The 19,264-nt window shown below is 43.8% G+C and overlaps 1 protein-coding gene across 1 annotated transcript in view; it reads left to right on the forward strand.

Moving 5' to 3' along the window:
- The window catches only part of LOC119374662 (DNA replication licensing factor mcm4-A), an 88,447-nt gene that overhangs the window by 596 nt on the left and 68,587 nt on the right, over positions 1-19,264 (forward strand). The window contains exons 3-7 of the mRNA XM_037644827.2: positions 3,432-3,455; positions 6,397-6,414; positions 7,887-7,910; positions 12,472-12,597; positions 18,224-18,302. Of these exons, the coding sequence (XP_037500755.1) occupies positions 3,432-3,455; positions 6,397-6,414; positions 7,887-7,910; positions 12,472-12,597; positions 18,224-18,302 (271 nt within the window). The remainder of the gene's footprint in view (positions 1-3,431; positions 3,456-6,396; positions 6,415-7,886; positions 7,911-12,471; positions 12,598-18,223; positions 18,303-19,264) is intronic.

Here is a 19,264-nt window from a genome sequence, read left to right on the forward strand (position 1 = left end):
ATCTGAAGGTCGCGTTCAGAAGTAGAACAAATGGGTCACCGTGTATTGAACTTCTATCTCTTAAAAACCACCGTGTATGTCTATGCGAAATGTTGCGCGGCGACTTTAATTTACTGCGTTTAATTACTGCAGTTTAATTACTGCAGTTTAGTTTACTGCGGCGTTTTTTATCCGCGGCACCTGTGCTGTTCCTTTACCCGTGTTTTTACCCATTCTTGAAACTTGCACGTGCCTTTTATCGCACAACGATCACAAGTACGACTATTTAAATTGGCAACATTATTCTCTCTATTACTGCCTTCAAACGGAATCGAAGAAAATTCACTTTGCACTATAACATTATGAAAAAATAAAAACTCCGCAAATCCCACGTCTGTGGGCTTTGAGCCAAGCATTACAAGGTGGATTAACGTGTTTTTGTAAATGGAGTAGTTGTGTGCACATCGTGGGCTTACCAGGCTTGTCGACTGCACTGGCGATGAAAGGGTAACTTATGATCTGAAGTAACGTCAGCACTCATGTTAGAGCACAGACACCAGCATTATCGAAACGAAGTGCACTTTAGGTGCGATGATGTGAATATCATACGTAACTTTCGTTAGTGTATTCCTCCAGGGTCGAGCAACGCGTGAATATAGCTTGCTGAATCATAGAAATACGAATGTAATGTTTATTAGACTCCTATAAAAGCAGAGCCAAGACTGGAACCACAATTGACGTTGACCTGAAATGAGACCTGTATCCAGCAGTACATATTTAGTGCTTATTGCTTTGTTATATAATTAGATAGCGAGCACAGCAACCACAGTTGACGTTGCACTGACATTGCGCCTGCATAGGGTCTTTTTCCAAAGCAGTATTTAGACCTGGCGTGGCTCTGTGGTAGAATGCTTGGGTCCGATTCTTGCTGGGATCCTAATTATTAAATGCGAAGCATTTCTTAGCGACCCTTTGGCACTTTGAGCATTTCTATCTACGTATCTATCTATCTATCTATCTAGCCGCCTACGTCTGGGTGCTCTCGTGATCGCCTCCTTAACTTGGTGTTGACCAGAATTAGCGTGGGAGGGTAAGAGGACTCGACGAGTTAGACTCTCTGGTCGTGACATGACTAACGTGAAAATCGTGTCGCGTACGTCGTCAAACAATATCCTCCAGACACGTGTGGCACATACCCGTTTACCACGGGCCATGGCATACGGGCATGCGCCACAGGTGTTTGAAAATTTCTATCGGCAAAGAACGGCGACAACAGACATTAGTAAATACCGACACCTGCAGCGTTGACCCGACGAATGCAAAGAATAAAAATCATGATCTCAGCAGGAATCGAACCCAAGCATTCTGCGTGGCAATCAGGTATTCTACCACTAAGCCATGTCAGGTCTGGAAACCGCTTTGGAAAAGCACCCTATGCAAGCGTAATGTCGGTGCAACGTCAATTGTGGTTGTGGCACTGGCTATCTAATTATATACCAAAGGAATAAGCGCTACATATGTGCTCCTACAATGCAGGCGTCATGTCAGGTTAATGTCTGCGGTTCCAGTGGTGGCTCCGCTTTTATAGCAGTCTAATGAACATTACATTTGTATTCCTATGATTCAGCAAGGTATATTCGAGCATCGCTTGACCCAGGATGAATACATAAAGAAAGTTACGTACGATATTCACGTCATCTCACCATAAAGAGCACTTCGTTTCAATAATACTGATGTATGTGCTCTACCGTGAGTGCTGACGTTACATCACACCATAAGTTACCCTTTAAATGCCAGTGTTGTCGACGTGCTTGGTAAGTCCACAATGTGCACACAACTAGTACACTTACTGAAACACGCCGATCCACCTCGTAACGTTTGACTGAAAGCAAAAAAAAAAAAAATGCAGCATAGAACTACTTGCTGACTGCTTCGCATGAAACCGATTCCCACAAGGTGTTGGATCTGCCGGATTTATTTATTCTTTGCATTCATCGCTGCGATGTCTGTTTTCCTTAATGCTCTCACATTTAAATGACCAGTCTGTTCTCGCCGTTCCTGGGTAGATATAAACTGTCAATCACCTGTGGCACGTACTCGTATACCGCGGCCTGTGATAAACGGGTATGTGCCACATGTGTCTGGAGGAAAGGGTTTGACAATGTACGCAACAGGATTTTCACGTTATTCATGTCATGACCAGACAGTCATATTTGTAATTCTCTTACACTCCCATGCCAATTTTGGTCTACGCGAAGTTAAGGAGGCGATCACGAGAGCACCCAGATGTAGATGGCTGGATAGATAGATACGAAGATAGAAACACTCAAAGTGCCTTGGGTTCGCTATGAATTGCTTCGCAATAATAAAAAAAAAAAGACGCTGGTTGTAACCCGTGAAGCGATTTTTAAAATTTTGTCACGTGCTTGACCCTGCTTGTTTTGTGCATGAGGGAGGGACCGGGAAAGCACAGAGAGGTATGAAGTGTTTTGAAGACAAGGTGTTCATTGGTGACTTCACGTTTGGTACTTGTGTATCCATCTGCCCGCTTCGTAGAAAAAATTGTCCAGGATGTCAGAGCGAGTAAGTAACCATATTTAGCTATAGACTCCACTGTCTCTGGCATTAGCCCACCCAGCAACTTGGTTGAAATTTGGCTCTTTCATGCCTCCAGAGCATCGTAGAGTTGAAAAAAGGGTTTATCAACCAAAGTCGAGTAAACGAAGACACTGTCAATGTCTTCACGCAAATAAAAAAAAATATTGAATGAAAATATCGACATGAACAAAAGAAAGAGGATTCAGACAAGCATGTCACAATTGTCCCCCGATCTTGCATGCGCTCTATAATAGAAAGTTCATCCAACCTTGCTGCACGTGATTGGTCACAGGTACATCCCTCGTTTGTGATGTTTGCGCCAGCCTTGGCCGCTCGCGCGAGGCAAGGACGAATATTCTGTTTTAAAATGTGTACAAGGTTGTGCCCCTGATGGCATAATGAAGAAAATAATACAAGAATGTTATGCAACATTCCATTGTCTTTAATGCCCTTATTCTGGTGCAAATAAGTACATGTACCCTGTAGATAGACTGTGCTTTCTTTTGAGTAGACTTTGGCTGACTTGTCTTTCTTTTCACTTTGGGTCTTCTGTGTGGTGTATAGCATTGCCTTGTTTACCATATTTGATTGTCATGGCATCTGGTACTCATTGTGTGTCTATACCTAAAATATTGAAAATGTCAGAGGTTGCTTGGACACACTTTAAGGTCTATTAGTAATGTTTATACTTTAACTGTGCATAATGGCTAAGCAGCGTAAAATGTTTCCATGTAGTGTGACGTTCAATAAGGCAAGTGGTTAGTATATTGAAAAGCAGGCTTTAGCGATATTTACAGTGCATTGTAAATGCTTATTGGCATGCAACTTGCTTTTCTTTTTCTAATTTTTTTCAGCGTCTAGAAGCCTCAGAAACACACGTAAGTAGACAGTATTTTAATAAATGGTTTCCTGAGATGAATCATTTGTTATGAAATAATATTGGCAGACCTTTCCTCTTGAGCTCCTGTTCTTTGAAACAAAGATGCACATTTTTTATAATGTTTTTCAGAATTTTCATATTCGTGTGTGGCTAGTAATCTCTGCCCATTTAAAAGTTGAAAAGGAAAGGTAATTTTTTTTTTACTTTATTTAATACAAATACTGCAAGGTAAAAATAGTTAATTCTGCAACTGGCAATCTGGATGCTGCTTGGATTGAGTCTTCCTCCTAAGTGCAAATTGTAAACTGTTATTTGGACTTGTACATTACCAGTTCCAGTCTAGATACTTTATAAAACTACAGATGCAACAGTTGTAGTTTTAAGTATCATAATGTGGATCTGATTTATAAGTTTCAGTTGGGCCAAATGCATAATAGACATTGGCAGGTATTTTATAGCAATGCTTTATGCCTGATTCTATGCTAGTCTTATCATCCACCACTTGCAACGGGCTGATCTTGATGACGTGTACTGCTTTGACCACTGGCCAAGAGCATGAAAAGGCAGCGCTACAAAATACTGTCCCTAGTTGTGATAAAAGGATCGGTTCCATTTGCAAAATGGAACCAGCCTGAAATAGCACAGTATTCTGCTGTAATTCAGGTTTCCTTCCATCAACATCCTAATGAAAATGCAATTGCATAGCTTTTTAAGCTGTACAGTATGGCACTGAAATGGTATAGCATAAGGAGTCTTACAAGGCGCTACTACTGGTCTTGTACAGTGTTGCCACCTTGTTAGTCTGCTGGTTCCTGGACTGCATGGGTTGCAAACCAGAGGCGCCAACATTTTTGGACAGTAAAAGGGAAAAAAATTTCATTCCACTCATTTTTAGCTCAAAACTGCAAAGGAAATCCATGTGGATTTCCCAGAAAGAGGCTCTCTTAGTTGATAAAAAGTTTTTCCGGTTCGGGAGCATTTAGATAGTGGCCCGTAATTCCTCATCTCTAGCCAAAACTTGCGAGGCAGTGATGATTTCTTTGAAGCTTTTTATCTATTGTGTTTTAATTAGATTTTTCCTAGATATCCACTGCATTATTTTTCAAACTATAGTGATGTCTTCCTTCACAAACTTAATTCTTTGTATGACTTGTTGCAAACTAAACAACTTATTTACAGATGAAAAATAGGGCACCAAGTGTGCTGTATATTACTATATAGTGCTGCACGGTAAAATGACCATATGAAAACAGAACACCTGCACACCTATAGTTTGTTGTTGGCAGGTGCCAACTGGTTGAAGGGAGCAGTCAATCATAGTAAAATAACCACGTAAATCTCTTTGAAGATTTTGCTTTTCACTTGTTTCTAGGCACAAGCTTAGATGTGGCCAAAAATCTGTAGAATATGACTTGTTTTTTCCTGTGCTGCACCACAAGAGCACAACTCTCCTGAAAAGAAAGAACCAGTTCATTTATCTTGTTCAGCATTTGCCTTGTTAGTTATGTAGGAGTGGTCTTCTTCAAGGAATTCTCGTCACTCATCCCATTTCTCCAGACCAAATCTGGTGGCATTGCTTCTAGTCTTGCTCCCTGTCATCCTCTTCCTTAAAGGGATACTGAACAAAATTTTCGCCGTTGAGATAAATGGCCCAATTGAAAGATTGGTTGCTGAAATTTGTTGAAACAACCTTCATTTCAGCCAGAGACTAACAGAAAATAATGAATTTAATGCATTTTTCGCAAATTGGCGCGTCTAGCGGCCGCGCCGCGAACTAGAGAGGAAGTGACACGAAACTCGACAGATACTGACTCGCCAACCGTGCTTGCTGCAAAATCGCTTACCAATCGACATCGCAAGCCGCCACCCGCTGCCGCACGTCTCTCTCAAAACGTGTTCTCAGGGTCGGGAAGGTGTTCTTGATAGGAGAGGTGGAGAAAGGGAAGTGGCAGGGCAGGAGAGAGCGTGCCGGTTGCCCGCCTCTTGCTGGAGCATTCGACGTCACGGCCGTCGACAAGCGCACTGGCGTGCAGCCGCCGCGCTCTCACAATCCACTAAAGATACGGCCAACTGCTCGAAATTACGTGAAATAAACGCTGTTTATAGGAACAGTCGTGTCGTCCGAGTCGAATGCAAGTGTTTTCGTAGCTTTTTCAAATTTTTGTTCAGTATCCCTTTAATAAAAAGCTTCTCGACAGTGGCCTTCTGTTAGTGTTTTGTTTTTGTATTCTAGCCTACTCTACTTTTGTTGTCCATGCCCAAAACAGCATACTCATTCCCTGTGTGCCACTATAACACCGAAATAAAAAAAAAAAAAATGCGAAATCGCCATGAGAATTCAGGAATTTCTACACTTCACTATGAGTGTAATGCGTACTTACACTGTTTGTAAAGTGTTTCTCTTTTCTCATGTGGCTTTTTGGTTATCACAGCATTGCTTTTTGTCCCAGGTCAACCACAAATGCAGTGTAGCTATTGGTCGCGTTCCTTTAAATGTCATGATCGACTAGCGTATTTGCACCATTCTAGCGCACCCTGATTTTAACACGCAGGTAATCTTAGGAAAATTGAAAAAAATAATAACTTGATGCGGATTTCACTTTTGAGCCTTGTAACGCACACACATATCTGAGGGCTACATTTAGTAAAAAAAAAATGTTTGTGTTACGATTGTGCAACTGCAGTAATAATGCATAGTGAAAATGGGTGACTCATCTGGCCATGATAGCCCAGTGGCTGTGGCGTTGCACTATTGAGCTCGAGGTCACGAGTTGGACGTCGCCTGTGGCAGCTGCACTTAGGTTTTGTAGAAAGTACTTCATTTACGCTACACTTATAAACTCTTATAAGGTGTTGCAGAACCCTTTAAAACTGCAATGCAGATGCTGTATAACACTGCCTCTCTCTTCAATTATTTGTTTATCTTTTTTCTTTTTCAGCATCTAGAAAGAATACACGTAAGTTTCTATTTTTGTATAGTACTTGGTTTATTTTTCTCTGTATCACTAGTTAGACAATGTAGTGTTTCATAATTAGGACTGTGCAGCGCTCACAAAAAGGGACAAGGGACAGAAGAAGTGCACACGACTGTGGTGTTTCATATGTACCACAAGTTACCTTTATGTTTTATATTGAAGCTTAATAGGCTTTTTATTGGAATTCTAAAGAAAAATGAGAATGGTGTGCGCTTTGTGCAAGACGCATGGCATCACTGAGTGGCACTTTGATAATAGGTTGGAAATGTAATTTACTCTCGCACAATATCTTGAATAATATGAAAGAAAAAAAAAATACATTACATTTTAAAGTTATCTTAAAGGGGCCCTGCAACACTTTTTCAAGTAGCCGTGGAATGGCTTCATTAAGGGAGCTTATTCCCTCACGAATTGACCACTGCAAAAATTTTAGAATTGCAAAGATTTGTTGCACGCTGTAATTGCTTTCTCTCGTTGACGAAAGTGCTGGAAGCTAAGCAGGGAGGGATTGCGCGGGGGAAGAAGGCCTTGTGACCTTGAGCGCTTTTTCTCTCTCGCTCTCTCCGAACATGCGGCATACTTTCAGCGTTGTCACGTATATGGGCGAGTGACGGCCTCGAGCACGCCGTGTTCAAATCAGCCAACGGCATGCCCAGTGACAGTGATGCCGTAAGCACCATTTTTGTCTAGAGAAGAGGAAGCACTTTTCAGCCAACTTTGAGAATTTATTGTAAATCCCAGGCCACATGCTACGCTATAACGTTTGGCTCGCGTGTTCTCAGGAGCCTCGACTACCGATCGGCAGCGTTTTCTGACCATGCTGAAAAAGTGTTGCAGGGCCCCTTTAAGTGTCAGGTCAGACCACTGTAGGGGTTGTGTCGCAACCATGGGAACGACATATCAAGATGTCGCGCATTTGTTGAGCCTGCAGGCCACCTTGCCGATGCTGTTTTAATCATAGAAATGGCATGCTTTCCAAAATCCAACAGTATGGCATCCTCATTGAAGAGGCCATTAGAACAATATGGATAGGTTGAGTAGGGCATGCCCAACCATGGCATGCTGTCTTTTTTCATTAGTTTCCTGCTGCTATTGGCACCATGCTACAATGTCATGGCAGTGTTATTGAACGTGGCATATAGAGCTGCAAAATAAGAAAAAACTAATATGCTTGTATTATATAGACAATTTTCTGACTGATAACTTGAATTCTCGTGTTAATTGTAGTTTATTTTGGTATTTGTTTTTGTGACGTGCACATAATAGATGTAAAAGCAAATATAGTTGCCTAAAAAATGTTACAGCACACCTGTAATTGTCGTACTTGCTTTTATTTTTCATTTATGTTGAAAGAAATTGTGCCTTCGTACAGTACTTGTGTATTTCTGTGCATATCTGCAAAATAGCATCCTTTTATGCTTGTTCTTACGACATACTTTTCTTTCCTTGTCCAGCATCTCGAAGTACGCGAGGAACACGTAAGTTGTCTTTAAGTTGCTTTGTGGTGAGAGCATGTCTATAAGGTTTACAGGCGAAGTGCTGCACTTTTAGATAGTCATAGAAACTGAAGTGTGATTCCTCAAGAAATTGGTTTCTTCGTGCAGTGCAACTTTTGTCTCCCCCCCCCCCCCCCACACACACACACAAACACACACACACACACACACACTTGCACTGGTTGATGATGATAGCACCTTCCTGTGAGAAGGAATGCTCTTTTTGCTGCCTGAATGACAGCCATTCAAAATGACGTTACACAGTTGTGCAGCTAGAAGCAAAGGAACCAAGAGCTATACATTAGTATTGTAAATTGTATGAGCAGACAAACGGCATAGACAGAAGGAAAGAAGTTGGTGGGACAGAGCGTATGTCCTGTCAACTTCTTTCCTTCTGTTCCTGTTGTTCGTCCACTCATAAAATTTACAATATGTTGCACCATCTAGCCTGGCATACTACCATCTTGCCATACATGAGCCCCATCTTTAAAAACAAACCTTTCCTTTACGTCTGCAATTTTGTTGTGTTGAGGTGGTGGACATTTTTGGCCACCTCATGAAGTAGAAGTCGTTATAGGGAATAGGATAAATTTATAAAGTTTTGCCTACAACTTGTTACTGGGTGCGCCTAGTTCATAGTGAAAAGCTCGTCCTAATGCTGCTTTCTACAGCCACAGTATTTAGGAAAAAAAGAAATGTACAATAAGCAAAAAAAATGCAGTATCCTTGTTTTTTCTTTTTAATGAAGCTGTGCGTTGCGTCTATAACCATGCTCCAAATAACTAAGGTAATATTCATTTGAATTTTGTGCTTCAGAATGCTAAGGTTTCGCGGTTATAATTGCAATTCAACGCCACACAGTGGAATGGGAATGTTGGTGCAAATCTTTAGCACTTCAGGTCCACTTGGGTGTCAACTGACCTGGTGCATGCCTGTAGCGTTACTGGAAGGACAGCTGTTTCTGTGCCTGTGTCTGGGCTTGGATACAGCACATTATACTTCTGTTAGAATTGTTTTGTTATGCTACAATGGACAATCCATTGCATCCACTTGCAATAATGGATTGCTCATAGCACTATGCTAGGCATGCATCACCGTAATGGGCTGCTTTTTATGGCTATGCCGAGAAGCATTTTGCTTGCTCCTCTCTGTTGAAGCCCATTGGTAAGGCTGCATTACACATCATTATACCGTTTCACAAATGACCTGCAGCAGTACTGAAGGTAGGAGTTAGACACAGGGGACATCTTTGCACAGCAGAATATGGATCCAGGGTTAACTTAATAGTGACTGGATTAGAGAGTTTTAGCTTTGCTCAGGATGTGATGCGTCACAGCGATCCAAGGTGTGTTAAGTGTTGAAGCAGTGCACAAAAGGCACATTCGCATACACATAAAGAAGACGCAAACCCAAGTGCCTGATGTGCAAACGCTTGTGTTTGCGTCTTCTTTGTGTGTGCGTGAATGTGTCTTGTGCACTGCTTCGTCACTGTCCATGGCTGAACAAGTAGCCCATCAGTGCATATTAAGTAGATTATGTACTTTATGCATACACATTGTCTACCAGGAAATATTGTAGAGCTTACCATCGCAGCCATGATTGCCTATCAACATGGAAGTGCACATACAGCCCAGGCTGGTTAAGACCACTGGTTTCTATTCGAATTCAAGCTTGTTACTTGCTGGTTGTCCTGTGATTACCTACGTCTCCCATCAGGACAGTGAGCCCAGCTGGTAGCCTTTGAGTAGTACAGACAAGCGAAGCTGATAAAGGTACTTTCATTGGTTTATTTAGTCATGTTTCTTGTTTGCTTGTGGCTGCAGTGTGAAAAATAAAAGGTAAGAAACGTAGCTTCTTGTTTTGATTTCACATGTTAGGTTTCAGTAAGCATCCTTCGTAAATTGGTAGAGCTGTATTAGAAGAGAAATAGTAATACGTATCAGATTGGTGCATTTTGCCTGAGCAAAGGATGTATCTGAGTTTATACTAGGTCCTTTAATTAAAATTTAGGTGTACTTCTATAAAATGAACACTTGCAGACCTCTGATGTATCGGGGAACATATTGTAAAATTGAGAAACAGCTAAGACCCATCGCGGTGGCTTAGCGGCTGTGGCATTGTTCTGCTAAGCCTGAGGGCGCAGGACTAAATGCAAGCCTTGGTGGCCAAATTTCGACTGGGACAAAATGCCAAAACACCTGTGTACCATGTGATGGGTGCCACTTGAACTCCATGGGCTGTATTCTGAGACTATCAATTTCAGTGACATCACTTTTGCTAGGTCTCAAGAGGTAGGTGCAGTGCTGTACCGCTGTTACCTGTAGACGGCCGAATGTATGCGGTGCTCATCTTGTGAAAAAACATGAAAGTGACAGTGTCATTAAAAGTGATCATCTCAGAATACTGCCGTAGGTATTCAATCTGTAGTCCCTTACTGTAGTGTGACTTATAATAAGGATGTTGTTTTTGCATGTAAAACCCTAAAATTTAATTCAGAATTAATTGAGCACTGCGAGGAAAGTAAAAGGTAATGTCTAAATTGGGTGAAGGTTCTTTAGAGTACTTGTACTTAATATCACATTGTTCTTGAAGTATTAACAGCAAAATGTTCATCGCTGTCATGCAAGTGTCGAGAGGCTACCTTAGGCTTCACAAGATAGTGCTTTGCTTTCAGTACTATGTACTATCGGTGTCAAATGAAACCCGAACAGCGGCAGGCATTTGCAATAGTATAGTGCGCGCCGTCGACTTGTCACCATGGACAGGCGCGCATATGCGTACAGTCAAACATGGATATATCGAACTCGAAGGGGATCGCGAATTAGTTCGATATATGAAAAATTCGATATAAAAAATACAGACCCCGAGACCTTACCAGTGGCGGATGATCACCTACAATCGGCGCATTCAAGAATGACAACTAATTCTGCACACACGATGCAACAGAATGTTTTATTTGCGTGTTCGAAATGAAGTTGAAGACGCTGGCCTCGACCTTATCGAGGCTGTCCAGGTGCAACAGCCCGGTTCCCTCCATGTCGCCGGAACAACAGCAAATCAAGCCGAACGCTGCCGCCACTTCAGCGGCGGAGTACATGCGTGTAGCCGCCGCCTCGTTCGGACGATCTTCATCGCCACTTGAGCTGTCGGCCTGGGCATCCTGGGTCCCTGCGACTGCAGCTACAATGTCCTCGTCAGCGAGGCTCGCAACAGCCTAAAAATTGCAGTTCGCTTCCACGAAATCGTCCGCAGACACTTCGGGTGCAACGGCAGCCGGAAGAGGGATGACATCTCGCAAAACGCGTCGTCTATGCGCTCGTCGTCGCCGTCTTCACCGGTTTCCGCAAGGTCCGCCGTCACAAAGCCTGCCTTCCGGAAGTAGTTGGCCACTGTGTTCTTGCGCTTCTTGACACTGGCCATTGCTACATGAGAAGTCGAAATTTCAAGCAGTCCGCAGTGCCCTTGCACAGCATGCACGCAAAAGAGGAAAGCGGTGGTATGGGACAACTCACGGAAGTGAACTCCGCCAACAAAGTGCTCGCGATCAGTCGTGATGGCGGCGATGGCTACCCGGGCTACCTGCGAGGGCAGCAGCAATGTACGTAAGGCGCGAGCTGCGTTTGTCTGAGCAAATACGAAAGGCGCGCTGTGGTTGGCTGATCAAAACTCACAAAACAGCAACAAAAAAAGAAAAAAGAGGAGGCCGCCGGTCCTTCGTTCCTGCTCTAAAGAAAGAAAAGGTGAAAGGAGGAGGCTGCCGGCTCCTTCGTTCCTGCTCCCCGAGCCGACGGTAACGCGGAGAAAGCAGGAGAAAGAGAGAGGGGGGGGGGGGGGGGGCGTTCCGCAAGTTGGAGAACGCGCCGAGCCCTCTCACCCTCACGTTTTTCGAGCATTTCGGGTGTCGACGGAGGCGCGGTGCCACGAAGGTAACGAAGGTCGCGGTGCGCAGCGAGTGCCGAAGCGCACCTTCCAGCTCGCGCGGCGTTCAATATATCCGATCGCGGGTAAAAGTGCCGTTCGATATAAACGTGCGAATTTCTATACTTTTACAAAGAATTTTCAAGGGGATAATTTACGAGTTCAATATAGCCGAAAATTCGATATATGTGGGTTCGATATATCCGTGTTCGACTGTAGTGCTGCCACACCGGATGCACGCGCCGTCCAGTTATTACCCTAGACAGGTGCGCGCATCCGGTTTGGCAGCACTACACATATGCGCACCTGTCCATGGTGACAAGTGGGCGGCGCGCACTATACTATTGCAAATGCTTGCCGCTGTTCGGGTTTCATTTGACAACAATAGTACCTCTAAATAGTTGAAATTGCAACATATGCTGAAATGTGCAGTAGTTATTGAATGAAGCTAGTTCCAAGGTTGTCCCTTTTCTGCTTTTTTTTTCTGCATTGCAGATATTGTAAGAGGTGGTGTAATGGAAGTATGCGAGAAAAGTTTGTGTGCTTTGTTCTGATAGTCCATCCACAGGATCTGAATGCTTACTGGGTGATGGTGTTCATACATATGTTTTATGGTATCTTTCAGCTTCTCGCAGGCAAAGGGATGGAGCTACCAGTGATGGTGCAACTGCTGGCATGTCTGGGGTTCCGTCATCTGTTGATGGAGTTAGTGAGGTCCCACCATCAAGCCCATATCAAAGAAATCTTACAGGTAGATGTTTCATCCTTTACAGAGCACACAAGCGGCTCCCACATTGTCCTTGAGTGCACTTGAATCACACAAAAAGGAAATGGATTTGTTGCGATAACAGTTGAACTAGAAAATATCAGGTGCAAGTGCCAGAACTTGAACCGTGTCGCTGTTGTGTATATGTCGAAGGTTGGGTTACATAACACCACTCTACCTCGCATGCTGCCTCTGTAGATGGTGCACAGCTTGGATTCTGTCCTCATGTCATGCAGGTTACACAACACTATCAGGTATAGAGAGACTCCTTTTACTCTTAGCATTTGCACCCACAAAACTGTCATCAGATACCGTAGAATTTCGTAATTCGGCTCTGGTTAATTCAATGTTTCGGCTAATTGAATTTTGATTGAAGGTCCCAGCCAGTGCCCTGTACATTTCTGTGGTAACAAATTCGCTGTTTTCATCCTGAAATAGGGCTTCACGGGGCCATTTGAACCCTGCTTATCTTGCATATTTCTAACCCTCAACGGTGACACAGTAATGGCTCTAATAGTAGCGTCCGACTTTGTGGCGCTTAGTGAACAGGGTCACACATGTCTTTTGTCCAAATCAACTATTTTCCACGTGCCTTGGGAAGATAGTGTAGTGTGCACGTATCCCACAGGAGTACGGCCACTAGTGTGGGTTCGGACTTAGCGAGCCACAGGGCCGCGTTTGCCGTTGCCTCGCGTGAACTAGCGCGCCGCTGCACACGTTCATTCGAGCGCAACAAAGGCGCCGAGCGCAGCGCGCCAAGTACAACACCTACCCCCAAAGGCGGTGGGAGAAGCAAAACAGGCTTAACCACGCCACGGGTGAAAATACAACACAAAGGGTGCCACTAGCACGTCTCCGCGGGCAAAACGGCTCACGGCGACGCGCCACTGAGGGAAATGGTCCCTGGCGACTACGCTGTGCACTCTCACGATCAGTGACCACAGGGCCCGATCACTCGAGCAAGGGCAAACTCCGCTCCCGTTGTCTTCGATAGGTACGGCTTTGGCGTAGTATGACCACGCGCGAATTCACCGCACCGCTGTTCGGCCTAGCGTTCGGAAAGGACAATGGGAGGTAAGCGTTCACCGCAGGTGCAAGGCACCGTTGGAGAACTCCGTCCGAGCAAGCCCCAAGAACAAAGGAGCCGACGGACAGGAAAGAAAATGACGTGCTTACCCCACAGTGTCCAGAGAGATTCTGACTCCCCGGCCGCGCAAAACGTCTCGCGACACTCGAGCACGGCACCACAGTCGAGAACCGGCGCCGGGGTGAGGGAAGTTAGCGTCACCCCCGCAAGCCCAACGCCGTAGGATGGCGGACGAGGGGAGAATCATGATAGGACATGCGGATCGGCAGAATTAGGAGAAAAACCCGCGTATTGGCGATGGGCAAGCCTCAATCCCCACAATATAAGGGGATTATGCGGCCTTTGAAAATAGAAAAATTGTGGAAAACTGGATTTTTGAAAAACCGTATATTTTGGTTGTACGTATAATAAACTACCTCTCCTGTAATTATGAATGCCTAATACAGTAAAACCTCGTTAATTCAAAGTCACTGGGACTGTGAAAAAACTCGAATTAAGCGGGTTTTCAAATTAACGAAACATACAAAAAGCGGGATGCAGGGAACTTTGAATTACTGAAAGTAATCAGAGGTGGTCGTTTGGCCTTCTAGTTTGCGGCTCCAAGGGTTGTTTTCCAGCAATACCTGGTCCCATTTTTGCCACGAACTCGGGAAAACTGCGGGCCTCGCTGCTATCAGCGCAAAAAAAAGAAAAGTCTAGTGGTCAGCTGAAATGCGTGCCTGCGGAAAAGGTGTGCTTCACTGCAGCACAGTGGTGACACGCGGGCAGCATGTCACCTGCTCCTCGCAGCGTCAGCCGCGTCATGATGTGACCATTCGCCGATTCTTTCTGGTAAAATAAAGAATATGATAATGGCCAATGTGACGGAATCCGCGATCTGTTCTGGCTGGAAAACATGATCATTGAAGTTTTCGAACTGAGTTTTCGAAGTAGGGCGTTACAGGCAAGAAGTCCGCCAGCAGTGCAAGTGCGCAAATTGCCGGAGCAACCGCCAGTCAGAGGTTCGCGTACATCATGAATTCCGTCAGACCATCCTTTATTATCTTTTCTTTTCCCGAAAAGAATGGGTAAATCATGACGCGCTGACGTTGCGAGAAGCATGCAACATGCTGCCCGTGTGTCACCGCTGTGCTGCAGTGAAGCACGTCTTCTTTTCCGCAGGCACATGTTTTTAGCTGACCACGAGACCGTGTTTTTTTTTTTTTGTTTTTTTCGCTAGCAGTCGCAAGGCTGGGTTGCTTCGACTGTCCCTCATTAATATCGCTACACTGCATTGCCCTGTGGCTCCTAAGGGCCGTCGCTTCCACGGATTTGCGGCGAAATCGGGATTGGGAATTGGCACATGGCACCCAAAGCTGGTGCTGACTGCCGCCTCAAATTATCCACTCAGATTTACATTGCAAAATACGGGACCACAGAAACCTTTCGAATTATGCGGGATTTTGAAATAACCGAGTTCGAAATAACGAGATTTTACTGTACGTCGTAAAAGTACTCCAAATTGGGTAATAACGAGCAGTGGCAGCCGCTGCGCCGGCCTTACAAACGCCGAAACAAGGCCAACTTTGAGTGAGCACTGTTCCTACGCCATTCAACCGACTGGCGCCATCTTGGTTTTGAAAACAAAACCAGGAGAGGTGGCAAAGGATAGAAGTGCATAAATACACATTTAATCACACTGCAGGGTCATTTTAGGCCTAAAAATGTGACCAACCTTCAAGGCCTGTTTTCTCAGAATGGATTTTTTTGCTAGTTGTGGTGCTAAGGAAGGCGATACCTCAAGAACGACTCTTCAGATTTGTGTGGCGTTTTTTATATTTATATATATATATATATATATATATTGTTCGTGAATGACTTTTCCTGGGTGCAACACGGTCCTTTTTTGAAAACTGGTGCAGTTAAATTATGATGAGCAATTAATTTTCTATGGATGTGCTCATTACTGGCTACATCAAATTCAAAGTCTTGCAAAAATTTTTTGGAGCAGAAATTAGGAAAAAGGGCTCTATAGTATCCTGGGATATCTATCAAGGGATGACCACAGTGAATTTCAGCTTCCTACTATGTCTTGGGATTTCTCCAGGCTCTTTCTCAGGCACTCATGTGAACCACTCAGTTAGACCTCAATAGCTCCGGAACTAATAAACACAGCCTCATAAAACTTAGTAGTTCTTCTAGTTTCGTTCTCCAAGGTAGCCTTCCTGTCAACACAAAAAGGGTAGCTTGCAATGAACTTCTATACACTCAAACCTCATTATAACAAAGTCGCATCTGCCACGAAAATAACTTCGTTATATCCGAAAATTCGTTATAAACGTTTATTTCTAACATTGTAGCTATTACAAGACTATTCTTCATTTACTTCGTTATAACCGATACTTTGTTATATCCGTGTTCGTTATAACGAGGTTTGAGTGTATAAAGAAGTTGTAAAATTGGCAATTCACTTCGTTAAATCGAAACTTTTTATATTGACATTCTACATTTTATGCTAAGCATAGTGGAGTGGTTTTTTGTGTGTGTGTGTTTAGCACTAAATGTTCCACAAAAAATGTATGTATGTAAAACAGTAAAAAAAAACAAATTGAATAACATCAAAAATTTTCTGTTGATTATAAGAGCCGACAGCCACATTTACGGTTGAATGCCATGCCGACAAAGTCCTCTTCACAGCGATTGTATGGTACACGTAAGGCTGAAAGAAACACGGCCAGCTCACTGCTGTAAAAAGTGTAAGCAAAGCTGTCATGCCCATTCCGCTGCTGTGACTTACCATCAGCACTTCAGGTATTCCCAAGAATGGCATAACACCACGTTTTGTGTTCACTGAACTGGATCGCTTGCTCTACACTGTGTCCGATGACTTTGTCCGATGAACTCTGCTTAGTTTATCCTATTCTTCATTGAGCCTGGAATAACCTCTTTACTGCATCGTAGAGAGCGAGCTCTCTCATATCCTCTGAACAAGTGACGACATCCTTTGTTTTTACGTCAACAATGTGTGCTCACTTGTGAAAACTAGGCACGTGCGAATATTCGAGCACTTCGAATATTCGAACGAATATTACAGGAATTTGCTTCGAAACGAATGTAAATTGTTCTAAATTTCGTCGAAATGAACGAATAGACATATATAAACCACGTGTAATCCCTTGTAAAGGTGGTTTCACTGCAGTGGAGGGATGCTATACCGTGAATACACCCTTCCGGGGAAATCAGCACTGCCGCAAAGCTTCACTTCAAGGTTATTACCCTCACATTAGGGGTGTGCGAATATTCGAAAGTTTCGAATATTCAATAACTTCGAATATTCGAAAAATTCGAATATGCGATTCGATTATCATGCATAAAATAACTCGTCTTCCACATTTCTGCTGCGTTCGTATCGCTAAAAACGTTGCCAAGAGGAGCGATAAACATCCTAAGTACACGGAGGCACGATATCTGCCTGCGGCGAGCGCCCCCGTAACGTATGATTTATTGCTGGTGCATCTCCGACGTGCAGCGCTGTTGGCGATCATGTAACCATACATTTTCAATATTATGCGGCCGTAACGTGCCGCACTACCACTCGTTCACTATGCGAGACCACTTCTGAAGAAAGACAGTGACCCACGTGACTGGTGGCGGACTGTAGGCACCTTCAGATACCCCATTCTGGCAAAGCTTTGCCCCATGTAACTCCCTATACCAGCCACTTCTGTTCCAAGCGAGCGTGCCTTTTCAGTGGCGGTGGGGGGGGGACAACGAACTCAAGGACGCTGTAAAGGACATGGTCCTGTCACACCCACAGGAATTCTGGGAACAAGGAATCCTTCGGCTTGTTCATCAATGGGATTGTTGTGGTCAGGCACATGGTGTATACTTTGAATAAAGTCTTCATTTATACCCTCAGTGTCATTTCGTACCTTTTCATTGTAACACCGCTTGTACTATCCGCTTTGAGTTCGCTTCGAACGTCAAATTTACTATTTGCACATGCCTAGTGAAAACATTAAATGTTGTTTGCAGAACCCTGGTTTTGTAGGCCCTGGAAAGGGACAATATTTGATTCATTTTATTTTTTTAGTACTCATACAGCGCTATCCTTATTTTGAAATTAGATGTTTTGAAATATTCTTACATCACAAGAATGCACTTTTGTCTGCGAATATTTCAGATCTTTGTTGATCTGAGAAAAGAAAAATACAATTGCTGAACCTTTGTTGAATGAGGGATATAATGAATCGTTAGTTGTAACAAAGTAAATCTGATTCTTGTTGATATCAGTGTGTAACGAATATGTAATGGTTATAGGTATAAAATGTTTAAAAAAGACGCTTTCCTGTTCAGTGTGCCTTTATTATTTTGACGTTTGACTGCATGAGGTATGTGTACACTAAATTAATTAAAACATTTCACTGTAGTTCATTGCTCTTGGAAATGGTCACTTTGATTTTTCATGCGGGATATCTATAATAGAAACGTTGAAGTGTGTTTTCAAGAAGGACCAACTTATTCATTAGTTGTTTTTCTCACCAGCTTTTACAGAGCTGGATTTGAGCTCTCCCTTGCACTATGGGACACCAAGCTCTGCAACTGGGACCCCAAGATCTAATGTGTAAGTGTTATTTAATTAATATTACAGCATTTTAGTGCACTTGGGCTCATTGTGCCCACCTAGATAGGCACATTGGTGCCTATATGCACCTTCTCATAGTTGTCCATGCCATTTGCTGTTTAACCCGGACATGTCTTTGCTTTAGTTGCGCAAACTAGTTCACTGTTGACTCATGAAATCATGCAGTTTACAAGTGATACTTTCTGATAAAAATTCTGGCCGATTCCTCGGATTGTGGAAATCGATGTCATGTCAGTGATGCTACCGCTGCGCCAAAGTGCCCTGGCTGCTACAACCTGCTACATTTCCTCAAAATTTGGCGATTCTGCGCCAAGGGGGTGTACTCTGACTTTCAGAAATGAAACTAACTACATGAGGTTCCCCCATTGAGAGCGACATCACGCTGTACGCAGACGTACGCGGACGTTCTCCATGAGAGTGATGAAAATGGAGACAAAATACAGTATAACCTCCTTACAACGGATCTGTTTACAACAGACATTCGGATATTACATACCAATTTGCGGCGTTATGCCGACCTCCGTATTAGTTCCATTGATTGAGCTTCGTTTACAACGGATTCTGGTACAACGTACATTCGGATATAATTGACTGAAATTTCAGGCCAGCAAGGCGGTCAGGACTCCTTTAGAGCGGACTTTTCTACCACGGTCATTAACTTCAGACTTCAAACATCGCTTAGCATACTTTCGGGACGGGAGCAGCGCACTGCGGATATCGACGTACCGATTTAAGAACGAAGGCCGCCGATCCCCGGTCTGTCAATGATCAGCTATGCCTAGCTGAAGCGACAAAAAAACGGCGCACAGCGTGCTTGGTGTTGCGTTTGGGACGCTGGCACGCGAAACTGCGACCGCTGCCACTGCTCCTCCGCACGGTCACTGCGCGGCGAGCTTGGCCGGGGGGTCCGCTGCCGATGCGCAAAATGCCCATCCGCGGTT

Source organism: Rhipicephalus sanguineus, chromosome 1 (genome assembly GCF_013339695.2).
Source record: "Rhipicephalus sanguineus isolate Rsan-2018 chromosome 1, BIME_Rsan_1.4, whole genome shotgun sequence".
Classification (NCBI taxonomy): Eukaryota; Metazoa; Arthropoda; class Arachnida; order Ixodida; family Ixodidae; genus Rhipicephalus; species Rhipicephalus sanguineus.